Source organism: Canis lupus, chromosome 5 (assembly GCF_048164855.1).
Source record: "Canis lupus baileyi chromosome 5, mCanLup2.hap1, whole genome shotgun sequence".
In the NCBI taxonomy this organism is placed as follows: Eukaryota; Metazoa; Chordata; class Mammalia; order Carnivora; family Canidae; genus Canis; species Canis lupus.
The window spans coordinates 56668204-56688701 of record NC_132842.1 but is presented as its reverse complement, the minus strand read 5'-3'; the positions used below and the strand labels follow the sequence as shown (position 1 = coordinate 56688701).

The 20498-nt window shown below is 37.6% G+C and overlaps 1 protein-coding gene across 7 annotated transcripts in view; it reads right to left on the bottom strand.

Annotated features, from left to right (window-relative positions):
* Window positions 1–1119: 1119 nt before the first annotated feature.
* The window catches only part of FCHO2 (FCH and mu domain containing endocytic adaptor 2), a 121113-nt gene continuing 101734 nt past the window's right edge, over window positions 1120–20498 (bottom strand). For all 7 annotated transcript variants that reach the window (XM_072826774.1, XM_072826777.1, XM_072826775.1 and 4 more), the window contains 6 exons: window positions 18666–18821; window positions 18208–18340; window positions 8016–8215; window positions 7307–7371; window positions 3875–4039; window positions 1120–3544 (listed from right to left, as the gene is read on the bottom strand). In XM_072826774.1, the coding sequence (XP_072682875.1) occupies window positions 3522–3544; window positions 3875–4039; window positions 7307–7371; window positions 8016–8215; window positions 18208–18340; window positions 18666–18821 (742 nt within the window). In that variant the 3' untranslated portion in view covers window positions 1120–3521. The remainder of the gene's footprint in view (window positions 3545–3874; window positions 4040–7306; window positions 7372–8015; window positions 8216–18207; window positions 18341–18665; window positions 18822–20498) is intronic.

Here is a 20498-nt window from a genome sequence, read left to right as displayed (position 1 = left end):
CATTATTTTCATATCAATGACATTTTCATATCAATAACTGTAAATCTTGAAGATTGTTTTTAATACTTACCTAGTATTTCACTATACGTGAGTAATCCATTTAACCAGTCCCCCCAGTTTTTTGTATTATGAACAACGTACCAATAAACATCTTTGCATATGCATCTTTGGTTATTTCCCTGATTATTTTGTTAGGATACACTCCCCAAAGTGGTGAATTACTAGTTTAAACCTCATACAGAAACTTTTTTAAAGGCTTTGGTTTCTCTTCCCTTTTTTTTTTTTCCAGTATAGTTACCAGTGTTAAAGGCTTTGGTTTCAAATTACCCTATACAAAGGTCATACTCGTAGACTCTTCCTAAAAATAAAAACAGATTTTCAAGTTTGCTCTGCCCATTGCTGAGTTTATCTTAAAAATTTTTTTTTTAATTTGATTGAAATAATGCAAAGATTCAATTGGCAATAGGCTGTAAGGAAATACCCCTATACCAGCCAGGAATTCTGTGGCTGACCTATTGGCCAGCTCGCCTTGGGCCACTGCCAGCCTCTTCTCCTTTGGCCATTTTCATTATAAAGGCTACTTGCTTACTCTGCTTCTCTTACACAATAATGGGCAATAGGATATAAGGACAAATGTGGTGGAAGGTTCTGGAAAAGTTTCTACTCTCCTAACAGGAAGGACAGATACACCAGGCACTGCTCCTTCTCCCAGCTTTCAGTGTAAACATACACTCGACCTGTGGCAGCCATATGGCAACCAGAGGAAAAGGCCAAGAAATCCCTGTTCTGACCCATACCGGCAACAGATAGAGTAGGATCTTAAATTGTGTTAAGACAACATTTCTAAGCAACTGGTCAGGAGCAGAGTCTTTGCTAGAGCTTAACATCATTTAAATATACATTGGAAAATATGCTTAAGTATATTTAAAAATCTCTTCTTAAGCCATTTCTCCATTTTTGGGTTATAGTGTAAATCAAGTTTTCCTATATAACCAATTAAAATTAACAGATCAATCTGTATGTCTGTGTAAATGGTTATACCAAGTTCAAAACCAATTACTCTTTACCTAGCTTGCCTTGTCCTATCAGTAGGGGTACAAAGACACATAAACCAACAGATAAATTATATATTACATGTTTATTAAGGGAAAACTTTTATGTAAAATTTACATTTTATGAAAAAATCAAAAATATTTACAAAATTGTGTAAGATAGATTTGCATTGTTCTAATTACAACTCAAAGTAGTAAATAACATTTCTTAAAAACTCACATTTGTTAGAGTTCTGTGTTTACAAATCTGGGTTAAAGAGGCAGCTACAGAGTTTATCACTATACATAAGCAAGAACCAGCTTGCTAAATACATCTCCCATTGAAAAATCTACTGGTCTTTTTTACACCATTAGTGGATTTTTAAATGAAAAACAAAATCAATATAAACTCATATGGCTTCAAAATTGTAACCTGCACCTAATACAAATGTAGGTATCAACACTTGGTATGAAGACTGTGGTAATGAAGAAAGTGCAGAAGTTTAACCATTTCACTAATTTGTACATTTTCAGGTAATACTTGATTAAAAATAAACATGGTGAGTGTAATGGTGTCTGAAGTCCAAGAATAAAGTATTAACTGCCCATTTAAAAGCACACCAATCGCAAAGCAGTTACATTTAAGATTCCAGTAAGGGACTGTAATTGGCATTTAAAAGAGCACAAGAGTTAGAAATTCTCATTTCGCTCACTATTTAGTAAAGATGAATATTTCAGTGTATTGTTTTAATGTGTTGCTTTAGTCAAATCTAAATTTAGAATTGGGCTAACACTGAATATATTTAAAAAGCACGTACTGTGTTATATGTATTGCTAATAAGTAGATTTTCTGCTGCATTTAGTAGAGCAAGATGTTACATAAATGTCTAGTAATAGGGGTTTTATGTTCTGTAAAGCTTAACAGAATAATTAGTGGTTTTATATAAATTATCATATATAACACAATTTATCACTTCTACGTAAAATGCAGGACACTGTCATTTATCCTTATAAATAAAATTCCCATTTTTAATTATGAAACTGTCCAAAATATTTTAAGTCCTTCAATTAGGATTTGCTATAAAGTTAGGTTTTTTTTACTATTTAATATTAGTAGTTCAAGAAATGCTTAGCCCAATCCATCACTTCAGATAATCTCCCCATTTCTAGCAGGTGGCAATTAAATAATTGGTAATTTTTCCAATCGTTGAAATGAAAACAACTGGCAGTACGTCTCCAATGCCAATAATATTGCTTAAATGTGTTCCTCACAAAACACAAAACTCATGCTTCCGACACATTCATTCAGTGTATATAAATTTCCAAAGATGAACAGAAAGAAGGGAAGGGCCAAGTGGAGAAATAAACTAGCAGTTACCAATTGACGAGGAGGTTTTCAATGTTTGTTTTACGATTTACATACTTAGGTGGAACAAGTGAAGGTCAACTGTTTTCCCTCTGTAAACATAGGCCATTAGGTGTATTTCTTTTTCTAGTGGCTACAGTGTATCACTAAAGAAGTGAGCCAGGGTTTTGAAGTACAAATTATCCTTGAGTTACTCTGAATTCCCTTCCCAACTGAGGCCAAAGGTATTTACAGAAATGGCTATTATCTTGTAAAAATGCTTGACCACCCTAGGATGAAGAGAAGATCCAGACTGTGAGGGGACAACAGTGAGGCACATTAATGAACACAGACTGGACAGGCACATTTCTGGCTTTTGTTATTGTTTTAAAAGGCACACATTCTGTAATCCATATAAAAATAAATTAAATCTACAGCATTAATTCTTAAAAACAATCACAAATTCTATAAAGTTAACTAACTGCAGAAGTAAATTTCTCTGCTGTCTTTTGCAAGCTTATTTTAAAACACATTGCACTTGAGAATTAGAAAAATCATACAAAACACCATTTACACTTTAATAATGTTTATATGAGAATCAAATTATACATTGTTTTGTGCACACCTTGGGACTCTGGTCTGATTATTTTATGGCACATAACTCAATTTGATTGAGTATTCTAAATTAACATTATCCAAAACTTAGAATTCATGTTGTGTGTGTCTCTGTTCAATATTAAACTTAGGAAATTTCAAGGCTATCTCTGACTCTAAAAATTTATGGAAAGCTGAATTATTTTGTGCTTGCTCTCCTGAAATTTTAGGCCTGATAATACACTATAACTCAACATAGACACTGAAAGTAATGTAAAATTTCAGCCTAAGAAAACTTCATTATACTGAGAATTTCAGCAAATGTGCTTCCAGAACATGGCAGTTGATCATTAACAGTGTTGAAAAATCATTTCAGTGCTATTGCTTTTGATGACTCACTTCAAAAGTGCAATTTAATGTTTGTAATTAACATTCTCAAATATGTGTAAGTTCAAAGACATAATACAAGCTAAAATAGTGTTGGAAAGAATAGACAACACAGGAGGGCAGGCCTGTACTTCTCTCTCAAGCCAACCAGTTTCCCAGGTCCATCAATAATCTGCCAGGTATCGTCCTGAAAAACACCAAGCAGACCCTTGCGATTACACTTTCAAATGAACTCAAAGGAGGACATTTTCACTGTGAGGACAGATACACAACCCCAGTTCCCACCTGCTGTTTACAATACACTGCATCCGATCCCAGGTGTCCAGCTATACGGACCATTATTACTCTCTCCAAGGTGTGTCTCTATCTGGCATTTTGGTACAAAGGTCAAAGAAGAAATTTTCCATGACTTTAGATTATAAACTGCTTGACAGTTTAATAAACAGTTGCTTAGTAACTTACTGTCGAATAGAAATGTTTCCCAGGTAATATACAAACTTAAAATCTCCCAACTTACCAGTGGCAAACCGCTTCTTCACTAAGGAAAGCCTATAGCCAGTGCCTACAAGTTCAATATCTACTCCTGAGAGGGTATTCCCCTCGCTGAGGAATTGCACGGCAAGTGTTGTGGGTTTACTAGGTCCTTCCGAAAGATCAAATTTTGCTCTGAGGGACCCAGAACCTACAAGGCAAAGAATGCAGAACTTTAAACAGGGCAACATAAAATTCACACACACACAGAAACAAATGAATAAGATAAACTATGTCCTATGTCAAATTCATAAAATGTATACAGTAAACAAATCATTGTCCTGTTTCCAAATCAGACTTTATTCAATAGTAAACACCCCTGTAGTTGTGTATGGAGCTTCACCGTGCTACAGACACATGCTGAAGTAAGTCAAAAGAAAAAAAGGAAGTCAATGAGGACAGTTCAGAGGGAGGCCTGAGGAGCAGGAGCAGGAAATGACAGCCAACTGCCATATTACGGGGCTGGGAGAGGGAAAGAGGGAGAGGCAGCAAGGACTGGGAAAGCGCTATCAAAACGGAACATACAACTGTTCATCAGCTGCTTGTTGCCAGTAGAGCTTCTGGTCAACAGTAGACTCTTATGAACTAAGTTTTGGGGTGGGGGGGAATTCAAAGTTCTTTGTGGATTTATGACTATACGGGTGGGGTGTGGAGGGTTCAGCACTCCTAACCCCTGCATTGGTCAAGGGTCAAACTAGGTAGTTCTGAGATGCTTTCTTTAAAAAAAACAAAACAAAAAACACTTATTCAACATACCTCAGTCTAATAGTATGCCAGAAACTGTAAACCACATAATTATGATGAATATGATAAATGCTACAAAAAGCTCTCAAGAACTATGAGCAAAAAGCACAAAAAATGATGGTGAAGAGGACAATGCAAATTGCAGGCAGAGGTCACTACAGGGACAGGGAGGGGAGACCTGCGAGCACAATGCCGTTAAGGGACCTGCATACATAACAGAAGAGCCAGAGAACAGGATATGAGTGTGCAAAAGACTAGGGAGGTAGGAAAGAAAAGTCCCAAAGCTCGTTATAAGCCATGATAAGAAATAAGGAACACTAAAGATAAGGAAGACAAAACAATTTCAGGTTAGTATCTCAAAAGGGGAAAGACGTACAAGATGCAAGGCAGGGAAACCAACTGAGTCACTAAAATAGTGCAGGACTCTGGGTGACAGCTTATTAAATAAAGGATCTCAACTAGGCTGAGGGAAGGGAGAGAAGTGAACGCATTTGGAAGGTATTTCAGAGTTGGAATCAAGAAAGGGGAAAGGAGGGGGAGTCTAGAGTGTGCCTAGGCTTCTGGTCAAGGAGAACAGGTGCAACTGCTGGTAGCTGGAGCGACATTCCTGGATTCCCTACGCAGAGGCTCCCAGCACAGAGGGAAGTCTGGAGGACGAGAACGGTCCCGCCGCTCTGTCCACCGCACGGGCCTGATGGCACAGAGCGGCTGGGGGTGTGCTGCTGCCTGCCTGCTAACGCCTTAAGCCCGCCGTATGCTTGCACAGAATTGAACTATCAAGAGAACTGTAGAAGTTCTACAGCAGGCCAAGAGCAGCCACCTTGGCAATCTTTAAGCTGGAGAATTACTTCCTGTCGCTCTTCTGGGCCTAGAGCCAGAATAGAAACATATTCCTACTTTACAGTATTCTAATTGGGGTATTTCTTTCTAAAGGCTGACTAACCCAATAGAAGCACATTTAACACATTTTTCCGTTTCCTCACACACTCTGATACCTGGAGAGCCGGGGGAAACTATTAAAATATCTGGTTAGAAAATTTGTATCTTGGCAGCCCGGGTGGCTCAGCAGTTTAGCACCACCTTCGGCCCAGGGCGAGACCCCAGGGTCCCGGGATCGAGTCCCACGTCCAGCTCCCTGCATGGAGCCTACTTCTCCCTCTGCCTGTGCGTCGCCTCTCTGTGTGTGTGTGTGTGTGTGTGTCTCATAAATAAATAAATCTTTGAAAAAAAAATTTGTATCTTATTTTTGAGGAACAATTTCTTTTGTTAGTACTTAAAATAGTATAGTTTCATTAAATAGGGGAAAACTGTATGTCCTTTCTTGCCTGCTAATTTGTTGTAAGCCCTCAATTCAAACAGGATTTTTGGTTTACTTCTAGTTTTAACTAGGAATTTCAAATTTGTCCTCCCAGAAGCCACACAACTTGAATAAAAGCACCATTGCACCTGAAAATAGGCAACTTTCAAGTACCAAACAAAAAAGGAGGAACCATAGACCAGCTTGGTTATTTCACCAAATAGGTGATTCTCTAGTAAAAGTCTGATTCAGCATGGCATGTATAAATAAACAGCCACGATGGGTATGTTCCTCGTCCTTGATACAGAAATAAGTGAGAAAAACTGGTATGATTTTTTTTTATCACATTATGCTTAAAACGCTCAAAGAGAAAAAGCTAAGCAAAACTGGAAAAGCTAAAACAAAACAAAAACCAACAACTTAAGAAAATTTACTGAAGGTTAATCAGGCATTCAAAAGACAGCAGGAGAATTCTTTGATTAAGAGAAAATCATAATAATTAGAGACCTGATGGTCCTGGAAATTATACTTTAAATTGAGTCAGGGAAGACACTAGTGAGCAGCTAGCAGACACTTTTCCTTTGCATTATGAACACAGACGCAGATTTGGTGGGAGTAGACAATTAACTTGTTTCTCCTTAAAATGAAAAGCAGAGAAGTAAAAGCTGTTGATGGTTAGTTTTACTATAGTGATATGACTAGGACAAGTTCTCTTAGGAAGGGGGGGTAGGCAAAGAAAGGGGGTTTTTAAAGCCTGGAAGCTTCTACAGGATTTCTGGGAGGCCAGAAGGACGGTAATAACAGAATGAGCTAAAGGGTGTGTTAAATGAATTTTGTTTTATTTATTTTAAGATTTTATTTATTTATTCATGAGAGACAGAGAGAGAGAGAGAGGCAGAGACACAGGCAGAGGGAGAAGCAGGCTCCATGCAGGGAGCCCGACATGGGACTCGATCCCCGGTCTCCAGGATCACGCCCTGGGCTGAAGGCGGCGCTAAACCGCTGAGCCACCCGGGCTGCCCATGAATTTTTTTATTTTTTTTATTTATATTTTTATTTTTTGCCCATGAATTTTAATTAGTTATTAGGTTGCTCAACTGGATAGTTCTACTTCAAAATACATAAGCATCTACACACTATTTATAAAGTTCCAGCAAACCAAATGATTTTCTTAAAGAGCAAGCATATTCAACCTAGAGGGGGAAAAATGCATTCTGATCTCAACAGGTCCACTCTTACTTAAGGTATTAACTTCCACCTAGTGGTCAATTCTAGAACTGAAGGCATGAAAATCCAAGAGAACGCTTTCCATAAAAATGCCTAAAATCCATTTTCAAGGACACTGCATTACAAACAAAAAAGCATATGCATGCTTACCTCCATTTTCTGATTTTTCTGAAATACCAGACAGTTTCCAAAAGGCTTTCATTTGTTCTGCATTCCTAGAAGAACAAAGTGTCTAATATAGTTCCTTATATATAGTTCACCAGAACTACATGGCTAAATTTACTTTCAGTATCACCTGGTGAAGATGTATTTATGATATAATAGAATGCTACATCTTAATTAATGGAAATTTACTAAATTACATAAACTGGTCAAAGAAAACTGTATAGGTAGGTGGTTGAGTACCTTCATTACTAAAGGAGAACAAAATTTTACTAAAGAGTGAAGCAAATAGGAAGAGTGTTAGAATCTCCACTCATCATTAATAATGGGAACAAAAGAGGAAGAGACAAGAGTTACTAAGACAAGTATTCTTAAAGATTTGCTAGATGCTATATTTAACCCTGCAAAAGAGTTATCTTTATTTAAGAAGAAGTTTACAGAGGCCAATTTGCCTCAGGGTGAGGTTGTACTGAATTATTCAAGTCTGGGCGGTGACAGCAAGCCTACATTTTGGATTGAGGCTACTGTGATTTGACTAATAGGATAAACAGCGTCTTTCATACATACCATGGCCATGGTTTCCATGGTAAAATGCACTGTATCTTTTCAAATTTACAAGACAACTTTGAGAACTTAGGTTCTAAAAGTTGGGACTTGAAGCAAAAATTTAGCAAGAATTCAGAAACCGAAAATTTACCATATAGCAGGGGGAAGGGACTGCATGTTGGTGACTCCTCCATCCACTGGTACCACCACCTGTATGTTGGAAAGCACACTGGGTGCCACCATAGCTTCTGGGTTATACTTGTAATCCACTCTAAGATCTGTGGTGCCAGCACTACATTTCCAGTATGTTGCAAGGTTTAGAGGAGTGGACTGAATGCCATTTGATGATACCTTTAAAGCGGGGGGGAAAAAAAAAGTGATTTTTTTTTTTTTCCCAAAAAGTAAACAAGTCATGCTAACGATGTTTACATGAACACAAGAGGTCTTGGAATCAAAAATAATGATGGCAATATTGCTAGGCAAAATAAAGCAAGCTCATCTCAAAGTAAGAATCACTCTCAAAGTGTGGGTCTAGGACTACATACGTCATAATGTCCGAGACACTTGCGTAAAATACACATTGTTGTAGGTTCAAATGCAGAAAATCTGACTCAGCAGGTTAGGTGCAAGATCCAGAAATAAGTATATTATCAGGTGATTCTCATTTATGCATGTAACTTGTGAGTACCTCTCAACATCCAACACAGAACTAGAATTATGAACTAAAAGAATTCAAATTTAAAAAAAAAATCATCCTATAATACTGCAAGCCTAGAAATAGAATACTTCCAACTTCCAGGGTTCAATATTAATCACATGACCCACAGTAAATGCTGCAATTCTTTACCATTCTTCAGTTCTTTGCTCAAGTAACTCCTTTTTAATGAAACCTACCCTGATCACCCTGTCTAAATTTACACATTTTCATTCTTCCTTATTCTGCACTTTGCCCTTTCTTGATTACAAGTTACTATCTACGTACTATATATATATACTGTCTCTCATGCTATTCCTGGTAAATAGCAAGCACTAAATAATAAAAAAGTACACAAGAATAATGAGTACTTGGTATAAATTTTGAGCCTACTTAAGTGGCAGTACTTTTTAAAGTGTTTCCTAGAAACACAAGCCGTTTTAATACAATTACTCTATTAAAAAATCAGATAGTATGGGGGTGCCTGGATGGCTCAGTGGGTTAAGCCTCTGCTCAGGTCATGACCCCAGGGATCGAGCCCCCGAGTTGTGCTCCCTGCTCAACGGGGCGCCTGCTTCTCCCTCTCCCTCTGTCCCACCCCCTCACCCCCACTTGTGCACGCATTCTCTTTCTCAAATAAATAAATCTTTTAAAAATTCAGGTAGTAGAGAAGTATACGAAATAAGTATATTAATAAGAAAGTATACAGTAAGTGTAAGAAATATACTTGACATTCTTACTCCCAGTTGTTAACACTGTGGGACACAGCCTTACCCACCTTGCAGGCACGCACACACGGATCTCACTCTTTTTAACGACTGTAGTAATTAATTTAATGAATCTCTTCTGTGGATGCGTACCGCAGTGCTCTGTGTACAGTGCTGCAGTGAGTACCCTTTGTACCTTATCTTCTTTTTTTGCCCGTTTGTGTGATACTTGAAGAACTGCTTTCTTGAGGTGGAATTGTGGAATTAAAGGTACAACTACTTAGGGGCACCTGGGTGGCAAAGTCAGTTAGGTGTTGGACTCTTGGATTCAGCTCAGGTCGTGACCTCACGGTCTTGAGAGCGAGTCCTGTGTTGGGCTCTGTGCTCAGGGCACAGTCGGCTTGAGATTTTCTCTTCCTTTCCCTCTGCCCCTCCTGCTTGTGTGCTCGTGTTCTCTCTCTCTCTAATAAAAAAGTTTTAAAGATTCAACTACTCAGCAATCTGACAATCTAACAGAACTGCTTTCTAATCAGCTTGATTAACTTGTATACCTACTAACAAGCAATCACACCTCTCTTAATAGAGCAATCTTGCCCATTTTTGTCAGTTAATGGGCTAAGACTGATATCCACTGTTGTCTTAATATTCATTGCTCTGATTACTACTGCTATGGATGGAACATCTTCCATAATTTACCTATCTGTTGAGTTAATCACCTTCTACTTTATAATTTATAAGGTTTGCAGTAGTTCTTTCAGTCTATTTTATATATTATGAATACTCTTCCCTCAAATTAAATACAGATTAAGAATTTAACAAAAAGAGTTTATACACAGTTGTCAAAGATCTCACTCTCTTATTTCATGGCTTCTGAGCTTTTTATTATACTTAGGTCTTGATATTTCAAGATCAAAATATGTAAAATATAGATAATTTATACACACACCTGCACATATACCAAAAGACTTCTATTTAAGTGATTTATTTTAATAACTTTATGGTTTCATCTGTTACTATTATTATATCTTTGATACATGCAGACTGAATTTTGGTTAAGGTAGGAGTTAGGGAGTCAGCAAATTTTTCCCTAAATCTCCAGCTTGATGCTCCAGTACCATTTACTGAAAAATTCACTATGTCCTCATTGCCTTGAAATGCTAATTTGTCAAATAATTAGTTTTTGATTTATTCTTAGACCCATTTCTGGATATACTGTTCCTTTGATCTGGCCATCTGCTAGTTCCAAACTACTGTAAATACCCTTACAAAAAGTTTTCCCATTAAAACTCAAACATTACTCCACATTACCATTTAAAACATTTAACTGATTACTCCACATTTTTTCTCCCAGAGAATTTGAAAATGCTGTCAGGGAGTCCCGGGTGGCCCAGTGGTTTAGCACCACCTTCAGCCCAGGGCCTGATCCTGGAGACCCAGAATTGAGTCCCACGTCAGGCTCCCTGCATGGAGCCTGCTTCTCCCTCTGCCTGTGTCTCTGTGTGTCTCATGAATAAATAAATAAAATCTTTAAAAAAAAAGAAAATGACTGTCAAGCTTCCAAACACCAATACATACACACTTCTACTGGGTTTTGGATGAGAATTACATTAAATTTATAAATTAATCCAGAAACATCTAAGCTTTTTACAACTGGACTCTTCAGATGAACAGAGTATTCCTTTATAATTCAACTCAGTAGAGACTGTGTTAGGTTTCTTCCTAATTAGTTTTTACTGTTGTGTGTCCACTGTGCCTACAGCAAAGGATGGTGTTAAATTTTTTTTTAAAGAATTTTTATTGTGGAATACTGACATGAATTTCCAGTGGACAACATAAAGACTCAATATTTGTGTATACACCACAAAATAATCACAGCAATTATTTTTTCTTAGGATGATTAAGACCTACTCTTGGGCAGCCCGGGTGACTCATCGGTTTAAGTGCCACCTTCAGCCCGGGGCCTGATCCTGGAGACCTGGGATCAAGTCCCAGGTCAGGCTCCCTGCATGGAGCCTGCTTCTCCCTCAGCCTGTGTCTCTGTGTCTCTCATGAATAAATAAAATCCTAAAAAAAAAAAAAAAAAAATCTACTCTCATAGCAGCTTTGAAATATGCAATACAGTTTTACTGGCCTTGGTCAGGACACTGTATTTTCCATCTGTATGACTTATTTTATAACTGGAAGTTTGTACTTCTGAATCTCTTCACCCATTTTGCCTACCTCCCCACCCTCATCCAAACCCTCTATCTGGCAGCCAACAATCTGTTCTCTGTCATCTCTGAGCTTGGCTTTTTTTTTTTAAGTTCCCTATATAAGTGGGATTATATGGTATTTGTCTTTGTTGGTCGGACTTACTTCACTTAGCATAACGCCCTCAAGGTCCACCCATGACGCTGCAACTGGCAAGATTTCTTCTTTATTATGACCAAGTAATATTCCACTGTGTGTGTGTGTATATATATATATATATATATATATATACACACACACCACATCTTATTTATGCTTTTGTCTATTGGTGGACACTTGGGTTCTCTCCATATCTAGACTACTGTAAATAATGCTGCAGTAAACATGGGAGTGAAAATAAACTTAGGAGTTAGTGTTTTTGTTTTCTTTAGACAGATATCTAGAAGTCCAACTGCTAAATCATATGATAGTTCTTTTTGAATTTTTTTTTAAAAACTCCATACTGTTTTCCATCGTGGCTGCACTAATGTACATCCCCACCAACAGTACATAAAAATTCCTTTTTCTCCATATCCTCTCCAAAACTTGTAAATTCTTGTCTTTTTGATAATAGCAATTCTAACACATGTGAAGTGATACCTCATTGTGGTTTTGACTTGCATTTTCTTGACTAGTGATGTTGACCATCTTTTCACGTATCTGCTGGCCATCTGTGTTTTCTTTGGAAAAATGTCTATGCATACCTTCTATCCAATTTATATCAGATCGTTGGCTATTGAGTTGTACGAATTCTTTATATATTTTGAATGTTAACCCCTATCAGGTTGATTTGTAAATACCTGCTTCCATTATGTAGGTTGCCTTTAACTTTTTCTGATCATTTCCTTTGCTGTGCAGAAGCTTTCTAACTTGAGATACTGTCACTTATTTTTCCTCTTGTTGCCTTTGCTGTTGTGAGTCTGACTCAAAAAATCACTGCCAAGGCCACTGTCAAGGAACTTAGCTACTTTTTTATTCTTCTAGGAGTTTTATGGCTCCAGATCTTAAAGTACATTTTGAGTTTGAGTATGGCATAAGACAGGGGTCTAGAGCTGTCCAATTTTTCTGGCACACTTATTGCAGAGCTATCCTTTCCCCATAGTATACTCTTGGCATCTTTGTTGCAAATTAATTGAACATGTATGCACTGATTCATTTCTGGACTCTATTCAATTCTATTGATCTATGTGTCTATTTTTGTGACCACATCATACTGTTTTGACTAGTAGAGTTTTACAATACAGTTTGAAATCCAGGAGGGTGATACCTCCAGCTTTGTTCTTTTTTTCTCAAGATTTCTTTAGCTATTCAGGATCTTTTGTGGTTCCACACAAATTTTAGTACTGTCTGTTCTATTTCTGTGAAAAATGGCTTTGGAACTTCAGGGACTGCACTGAATCTCTAGATAGCTCTAGGTATTTTGGATATTTTAACAATATTAATTCTTCAATCCATGAGCATGTAATATCTTTCCATTTATTTGTGTCATCTTCAAATTCTTTCACCACTGTCTTACAGTTTTCAGTGTAAAGGTCTTTCACCTCCTTGGTTAAATTTATTACTACGCATTTCATTCTTTTGATGTATTTGTAAATGGGATTGTCTTCATTTTTGTACAGCAGTAACGAACAAGGCTTTTGGATATGAATTTTATATCCTGCAACTCTACTGAATTTGTTTATTCTCAGGTTTTTTTGGTGGAATCTTCGGGGTTTTCTATTTATCAACACCATCTGTAGTGACAATTTTACTTCTTCTTTTCCGATTTGGAAGTGTTTTCTTTTTCTTGCCTAGGCTCTGGTTAGGACTTAAAATACTATGTTGAATTAAAGTGGTGGCAGTAGGCATCCTTTTCTTATTTCTGATCTTGAGTATGATGTTACTTTGGGTTTGCCATATATGGCCTTTATTCTCCTGAGATACATTTACTCTGCATTCAGTTTGTTTGGAGTTATCATAAATGGATGTTGAATTCTGTCAAATGGTTTTTGCATCTACTGAGATCACATAATTTTTACACTTCATTTTGTTAGTGGTGTACCATGTTGATTTGTGGAAGTTAAACCATCATCCTTATACCTCTAGAATAAATCCCACTTGATTGTAGTTTAGTCCTAAATTTTTGGCAAAATTGGCCTATAATTTTCTTTTCTTGTGATGTCCCTGTCTGGCTTTGGTTTCAATGCTGGCTTCATAAAATGGAACAGCTGCCTTTTCTTTTTTTTTGGGGGTGGTGGTGGTGAACAGTTAGGGAAGGACTGGTATTAATTCTTCTTTGAATGTTTGGTAGAATTCACCAGTGGGGCAGTGTACTCCTGGACTTTTGGTGCCAGAGGTTTTTGATTACTGATATAGTGTCTTTACTAGAAACTGGTTTGTTCAGTTTTCTACTTCATCAGGATCTAGCTTTAGAAGGCTGTATGTTTCTAAAAATTTATCTATTGCTTCCAGGTTGTCCAACTTCTTGGCATAAAATTGTTGATGGTGATCTCTCATGACCCTTTATATTTCTGTGGTATCAGCTGTAAGGTCTCCTCTTTTATTTCTGATTTTGAGCCCACTTTCCTTTCTGGTGAGTCAAACTAAAAGTTTATCCATTTTGTTTATCTTTTAAAAGAACCAGCTTAGTTTTCTTTGCTGTATTTTTAATCTGTATTTCATTTCTGCTCTTTGTTACTTCTGTTGTTCCAACAACTTTGGGCTTCATTTTCTAGTTCTCTGAGGTGTAAAGTTAGAGATTTTTTGTTTCTCAGGTAGGCATTTATTGATAGGAACTTCCTTCTTAGAACTGCTTTGGCTGCATTTCAATAAATTTTTGTATTGTATTTCCATTTTCATTGGTCTCAAGAGAAGTTGTAATTTCTATCTTGATTTATTCATCAACCCAATGGTTGTTCCAAAGCATATTGTTTAAACTCTATGTATTTGTGAATTTTCCAGTCTTCTTCCTGTAATTGATTTCTAGTTTCATATCATTATGGTCAGAAAAGATGCTTGATATGACTTCAGTCTTTTAAAATTTATTGACTTGTTTGTGGTGTAATATATGATCTACCCTGGAGAATGTTCCATGTGCACTTGAGAAAAATGTATATTATGGCTTTTGGATGGAATGTTCTATATATAGCTTTTAAGTCTATCTGGCCTAACCTATCTTTTAAGAACAGTGTTTCCTTACTAATAATTCGTCTAGTTAATTTTCCCCATTCTCACTGGGGTGAGGTGGTATCTCATTGTGGTTTTGATTTGTATTTCCCTGATGGCAAGTGACGCAGAACATTTTCTCATGTGCTTGTTGGCCATGTCTATGTCTTCCTCTATGAGATTTCTGTTCATGTCTTTGGCCCATTTCATGATTGGATTGTTTCTTTGCTGTTGAGTTTGATAAGTTCTTTATAGATCTTGGATACCAGCCCTTTATCTGACAGGTCATTTGCAAATATCTTCTTCCATCTGTAGGTTGTCTTATAGTTTTGTTGACTGTTTCTTTTGCTGTGCAGAAGCTTTTGATCCTAATGAAGTCCCAATAGTTCATTTTTGCTTTTGTTTCCCTTGCCTTCCTGGATGTATCTTACAAGAAGTTGCTGTGGCCAAGTTCAAAAAGGGTGTTGCCTGTGTTCTCCTCTAGGATTTTGATGGAATCGTGTCTCACATTTAGATCTTTCATCCATTTTGAGTTTATCTTTGTGTATGGTGTAAGAGAATGGTCCAGTTTCATTCTTCTGCATGCGGATGTCCAATGTTCCCAGCGCCATTTATTGAAGAGACTGTCTTTTTTCCAGTGGATAGTCTTTCCTCCTTTGTCGAATATTAGTTGACCACAATAGCCAAACTATGGAAGGAGCCTCGGTGTCCATCGAAAGATGAATGGATAAAGAAGATGTGGTTTATGTATACAATGGAATATTCCTCAGCCATTAGAAACGACAAATACCCACCATTTGCTTCAACGTGGATGGAACTGGAGGGTATTATGCTGAGTGAAATGAGTCAATCGGAGAAGGACAAACATTATATGGGGAATATAAAACATTCATTTGGGGAATATAAAAAATAGTGAAAGGGAATAAAGGGGAAAGGAGAAAAAATGAGTGGGAAATATCAGAAAGGGAGACAGACCATGAGAGACTCCTAACTCTGGGAAACGAACAACGGGGTGGGGGAAAGGGAGGTGGGAGGAGGATGGGGGTGACTGGGTGACAGGCACTGAGGGGGGCACTTGATGGGATGAGCACTGGGTGTTATGCTATATGTTGGCAAATTGAACTCCAATTAAAAAAAATATGTAAAAAAATAAAAATTAAAAATTGAAGTGAAAAAATTAAAAAAAAAACTAATAATTCGTCTAGGTGATGTAAATGGGGCATTAAATTCCCCTACTGTACTACTATCTCCTCCTTCTGGGACACCTATAATGTCAATGTTAGTCTGCTTGATATTGCCCCTTTAAGACCCTTGAACTATCCTCACGTTTTTCATTCTTTTTGCTGCTCTAATTGGGTAAGTTGCACTGTCTTGTCTTCAAGTTTATTGTTCCCTTCTGCTTCATCTGGTCTGCTGTCAAATATTTTTCAGTACTGTGACTTACATTTAGTACTTGATACTTTCTTATATTTTAAGTTCTCACTGTGTCCATCCATTCTTATCCCAAGTTCAATGAGCATCTTTATCACCATTACTTTGAATTTTTATCACGCAAATTACCTACCTCCATTTCAGTAAGGCTTTTTTTCTGAGGTTTTATTTTGTTCTTTTATTAGGAACATATTCTCTTGTTTCTTTATTTTGCTTGGCTCTTTGTTTCTGTGTTATGAGCTGAAATAGCCACCTCTCCCAGTCTTGACAGAGTAGCCTCACGTAGATGAACCTTAACATTCAACCTCACCCTAGCTGTTACTTGTCTCTTGAAACTTGGTGATTATCCAAGCAGCCTATTTCCTATTTTAATAGCTCCCAATTGTTGAGGATGTGCCAAGACCTGTCAGTGTCCTAAAGGAAGTAATCTCAGCACCTACACTGAGACTGACTGGAAGGAAGCCAAACCATTAGGCAGCAGCTTTTTAAAAAAACAAATATACACAGTTTTGTAAGACCACAAGCCTAAGACCCGATGACCACCAGACCATGCAATCTACAGGAGTCTGCTAGGCAACAGTTGAAAAACCTGGGTCTCCAGACAAGTGTATAAGCTCTTTTGTGGGAGATATCAACAAGCTGTAGTAAGGCAGAGGGAGAGGGCAAAAATGACATTGTTCTGCCTATGTTCCCTGGATGGTAAAGATGGCAACAGGTAAAAAGGAAAAAAAAAAAAAAAACAGTTTGAAATAAAAGAATGTATATATATGGCACCTGCTAGCTTTCACTAGTCAGCACTAAAATCCTGCCCATTAGCCCATCTATCCCTGGTGAGTATCCCAATAGGCCCCTGCCTCACTGGCTCATGTTTCATGATTAGCAAATGAATCTCTTTCACCCAAAGTCTGGGTACCTTTTGAATGACTGCTTCTGCCGTGGTAACCTAGGGTGAGTATGTGTGAGAGCCCTCCAAAAGGTGTTTCTCAGATCACTATAGCTCTGGTTATCACGGGTATGAGCTCTGTTGCTTTCCAAAGCCAGATATTTTGGGGACTCTTCTCTCAGGAAAAGTTAGATGCCTAATGATGGGGTATGAACCTTTCATTCAGGAAGGGGCTCTAGGTTTATGAGTTCCCTTTGATTGTTGGCTGCAGTGCCGTAGGAGGGGGGTTTGGGGGGAGTCTGGGTCTTAGCCTCTCCTGCATGCTTCCATGTGACCCTTGTCTTATTTACTAATGTGAAGGAGTTGTTCAGGTAGTTTTCAGATCTTTTTTTTTTTTTTTTTTAAGAGGAAATTGTTCCAGACACAGCTGCAGATTTGGTGTGTCCATTAAAGGAGGAACACTCAAGATCTTCCTATATTGCCATCTTCTACTACCTCTCTAACTCTAATTAGTTTTTTTTATCATCAATATTTTTTCTACATTAGAATTCCTAACTGGTTATTTAGAAAGCTACTAATTTTTCATTAAACTCACCACTTTACTAGAAGCTCCTATTAGCAAATAGCTTTTCTCAGTTGATTACTTTGAGTTTTCCAGGAATGGAACATCACTTATAAGTAATAATATTGGGTTCCTCCTTCCAGTATTACTGCTTACTTAATTTTCTTGTCTAGCTGTACTAATACATCCAGAAAATTCTGATACTATTAACAAGAATAGGTGTCTTTGCCATTCCAGAATTTAAGTGCTTTATGTGTTTCATTATTAAGACTGATGTTGCTGATCTTTTCAGCTTAAGGACAAATTCATGTATTTAAATTTACTCAGCTTTTTAATCAAGAGTACATGGTGAGTTTGATCATCAGTTTCCTTTGGCTTAATTTTTTAAGGTTTCATTTATTTGATACAGAGAGGGAGAGAGAAAAAGCATGGGGGAGAGAGGCAGTGGTAGAGGAAGAAGCAGACTCCAAGCTGAGCAAGGAGCCCAATATAGGGCTCAATCCCAGGACCCTGAGATCATGACCTGACAGATGCTTAACCAACTGAGCCACTGAGGCACCCCCAGATAGTCTTATTTTGACATATCCTTGAATTCCTGGAATAAACCTCTCTTGGCCATAACTTATTACTCGTTTAATCTGTGGGATTCTATCTGTTAATATTTTAAGATGTTTACAAGGATAAGACACTCACCTGATACTTTAATACATCTACATTATAGTAAGAAGCAGCTGGATTTTGCTCTGATAGCTTCTTGAGGTAGACAGTAACAGCTTGCATGTTCATCCAAAAATCTTTTGTGTTAGAATCACACTGTGATGGATCACTGTAAGCACAAGAAATATTTTTGTTATTTTGACTTAGCTTTATCTTTGCCTCTGTATCATCATTTGGTGACCTGGGGAAGACTAGTAGGAATAACTAAAGTTAGGCAGATAAAAAATAGAACATAGCAGAAACTTGAACAATGAGATAATGAACAGAACAGAAGATTTAACAACTACCACCACCACCACCAAAAACACAGGCTGGAGAAGGCTGTTTAATAATGATAAATTTTGGTATTGTCATTCAACTCAATTATTATTGCTCCATTGAAGAAGGAAAAGTTTCTTAAAGAAATTTCACCTTCAAAACAAAAGTACACAAACCTGAACACAAGTTGTGCATTTGGAAGAATTTGCTCTAGTCTGCTGATATTTTTCACCCTGAAGCACAGCACAGCTGGAGATGGATTGCTAGTGAAGACTTTAATAACTCCACTCGGGAATGATATTGTCATGTCACCAGTGATCTTCACAATACACCTGAAATTAGAGATTTTGAAAATTTTAAGTGGTACAAATAAGGCATTTTAATATCCATTTAAAACATACTTGGTTTAAAAAGGACACAAAAAATCTTTCATCATAATTACAGATGAACTATTTTTTCAATTAAAAAATGTGCATGAAGCATGTATCATCATCTTTGCTTAGAATTAAACTCAAACACAAATGCAAGCATAAAGATCATATTCCTTTGCTTGTTTGCGGAGACCATCCTCTGGCTGTCCTACAGGGGACAATGCTTTCCTGTAACAGCATCTCCAGTTGTAGCTATTTTTCCCTGACCCTCCCACCCCTGCCCCCGCCCAAAGTCCTGGGCCTGACAGTGGCAGTGGGAGATGTCTTCCTTGCTCTTCACTGCCTCTTCCAACTCTATATTACTACTTCCTTCCTAAAAACCTCCAGTGTCTTATAACCCAAACCATTAGACTATACTACTTGCTATTCCATCCCTTTCATTTTCCTGACAATTTTAGTTCTTGGCCCACTGTCAGTCTTTCTGTGTACCACTACTCCTACCATAATTTTTAGTGACTTTAATATCCACACAGATAACCCTACTAATATTCTGGTCACCTAGATCTCAGCCCCTTACCTCCAGTGGTCCTGTCTTCCAGCCTACTTCAGCCACATTTCAGCCTCCTCATTCCTCTAATGGTCACTTCCTCTTTGCCCGCCTCATTCTGTCTAGTACCACATCTCCAATCAGTCTCCAACCCCACCAAAGCCTCCACAATCTATTGTTCCTACTACCTTTACATTCGTTTCTTCAGATCCTTATTTCCTCCTCTCTTGGGATTTCCTAGTCCATCATTATGCAACACTACCTCTTCTCATGCCTTCTTTTTCCTCCAACCTACAATATTCCTTCCCCTCTACTCACAGTCATTGACTTGACTTTAAATTTTACTGAAGAAATGAAATCAGGGAAAAACTTCCTCACAGGCTCACAACTGAACTCCTGCTTGACTCTGTATCCATACCTTGCCTCCTTTTTCAACAGATGATCAGTCTATACCCCTAATGCCAATCTCACTGCTTCTGCACGAAGGTCATTTCCTCTTACACATCAAAGTACTTAACTCATGCAATCGTATCCTTTCCTACAAGTTCAATTTTTTCCAAAAATATTGGAACTTTCCCATTAGTGTACAGACATGCTAAAATGTTTATCATCTCTAAAAAACATAAACTGAAATTAATAAAACTCTTTGCTTCTATCATTTCTCTGCTGCTACCACTCCACCTCTCTGCTTCCACTTAGAGCAAACAACCTGAAAGTTTTCTATACTTGCTTTATTCAAATATAGTTGTATCTGCATCATCTCTTGCTCTTGAACATCCTCCAAGCATGCTTTCATCCAAAACTCAACTAAAATCATCACCAATCATCTCTGTAATGTCAAAAGTCAATTTTTCCTGACCTATCAGATACAGCTTCACACTATCCTTCACAGAAGAGTTTTATTCACTTCATTTCTGGGACACTGTTCTACTGGTTCTCTCCTCACCTTTCTTGCCATGTGCTGTATCAAACTCCATTACCAAATCATTGCTGTCTTCCTGTTTTTAAAACATGGAAGGGAGCCACAGTTCTCAACAGATCTCTAGTCCCTGAGGCTGGTGGCTTTCAGTATTGACTACTGAATATGTTAT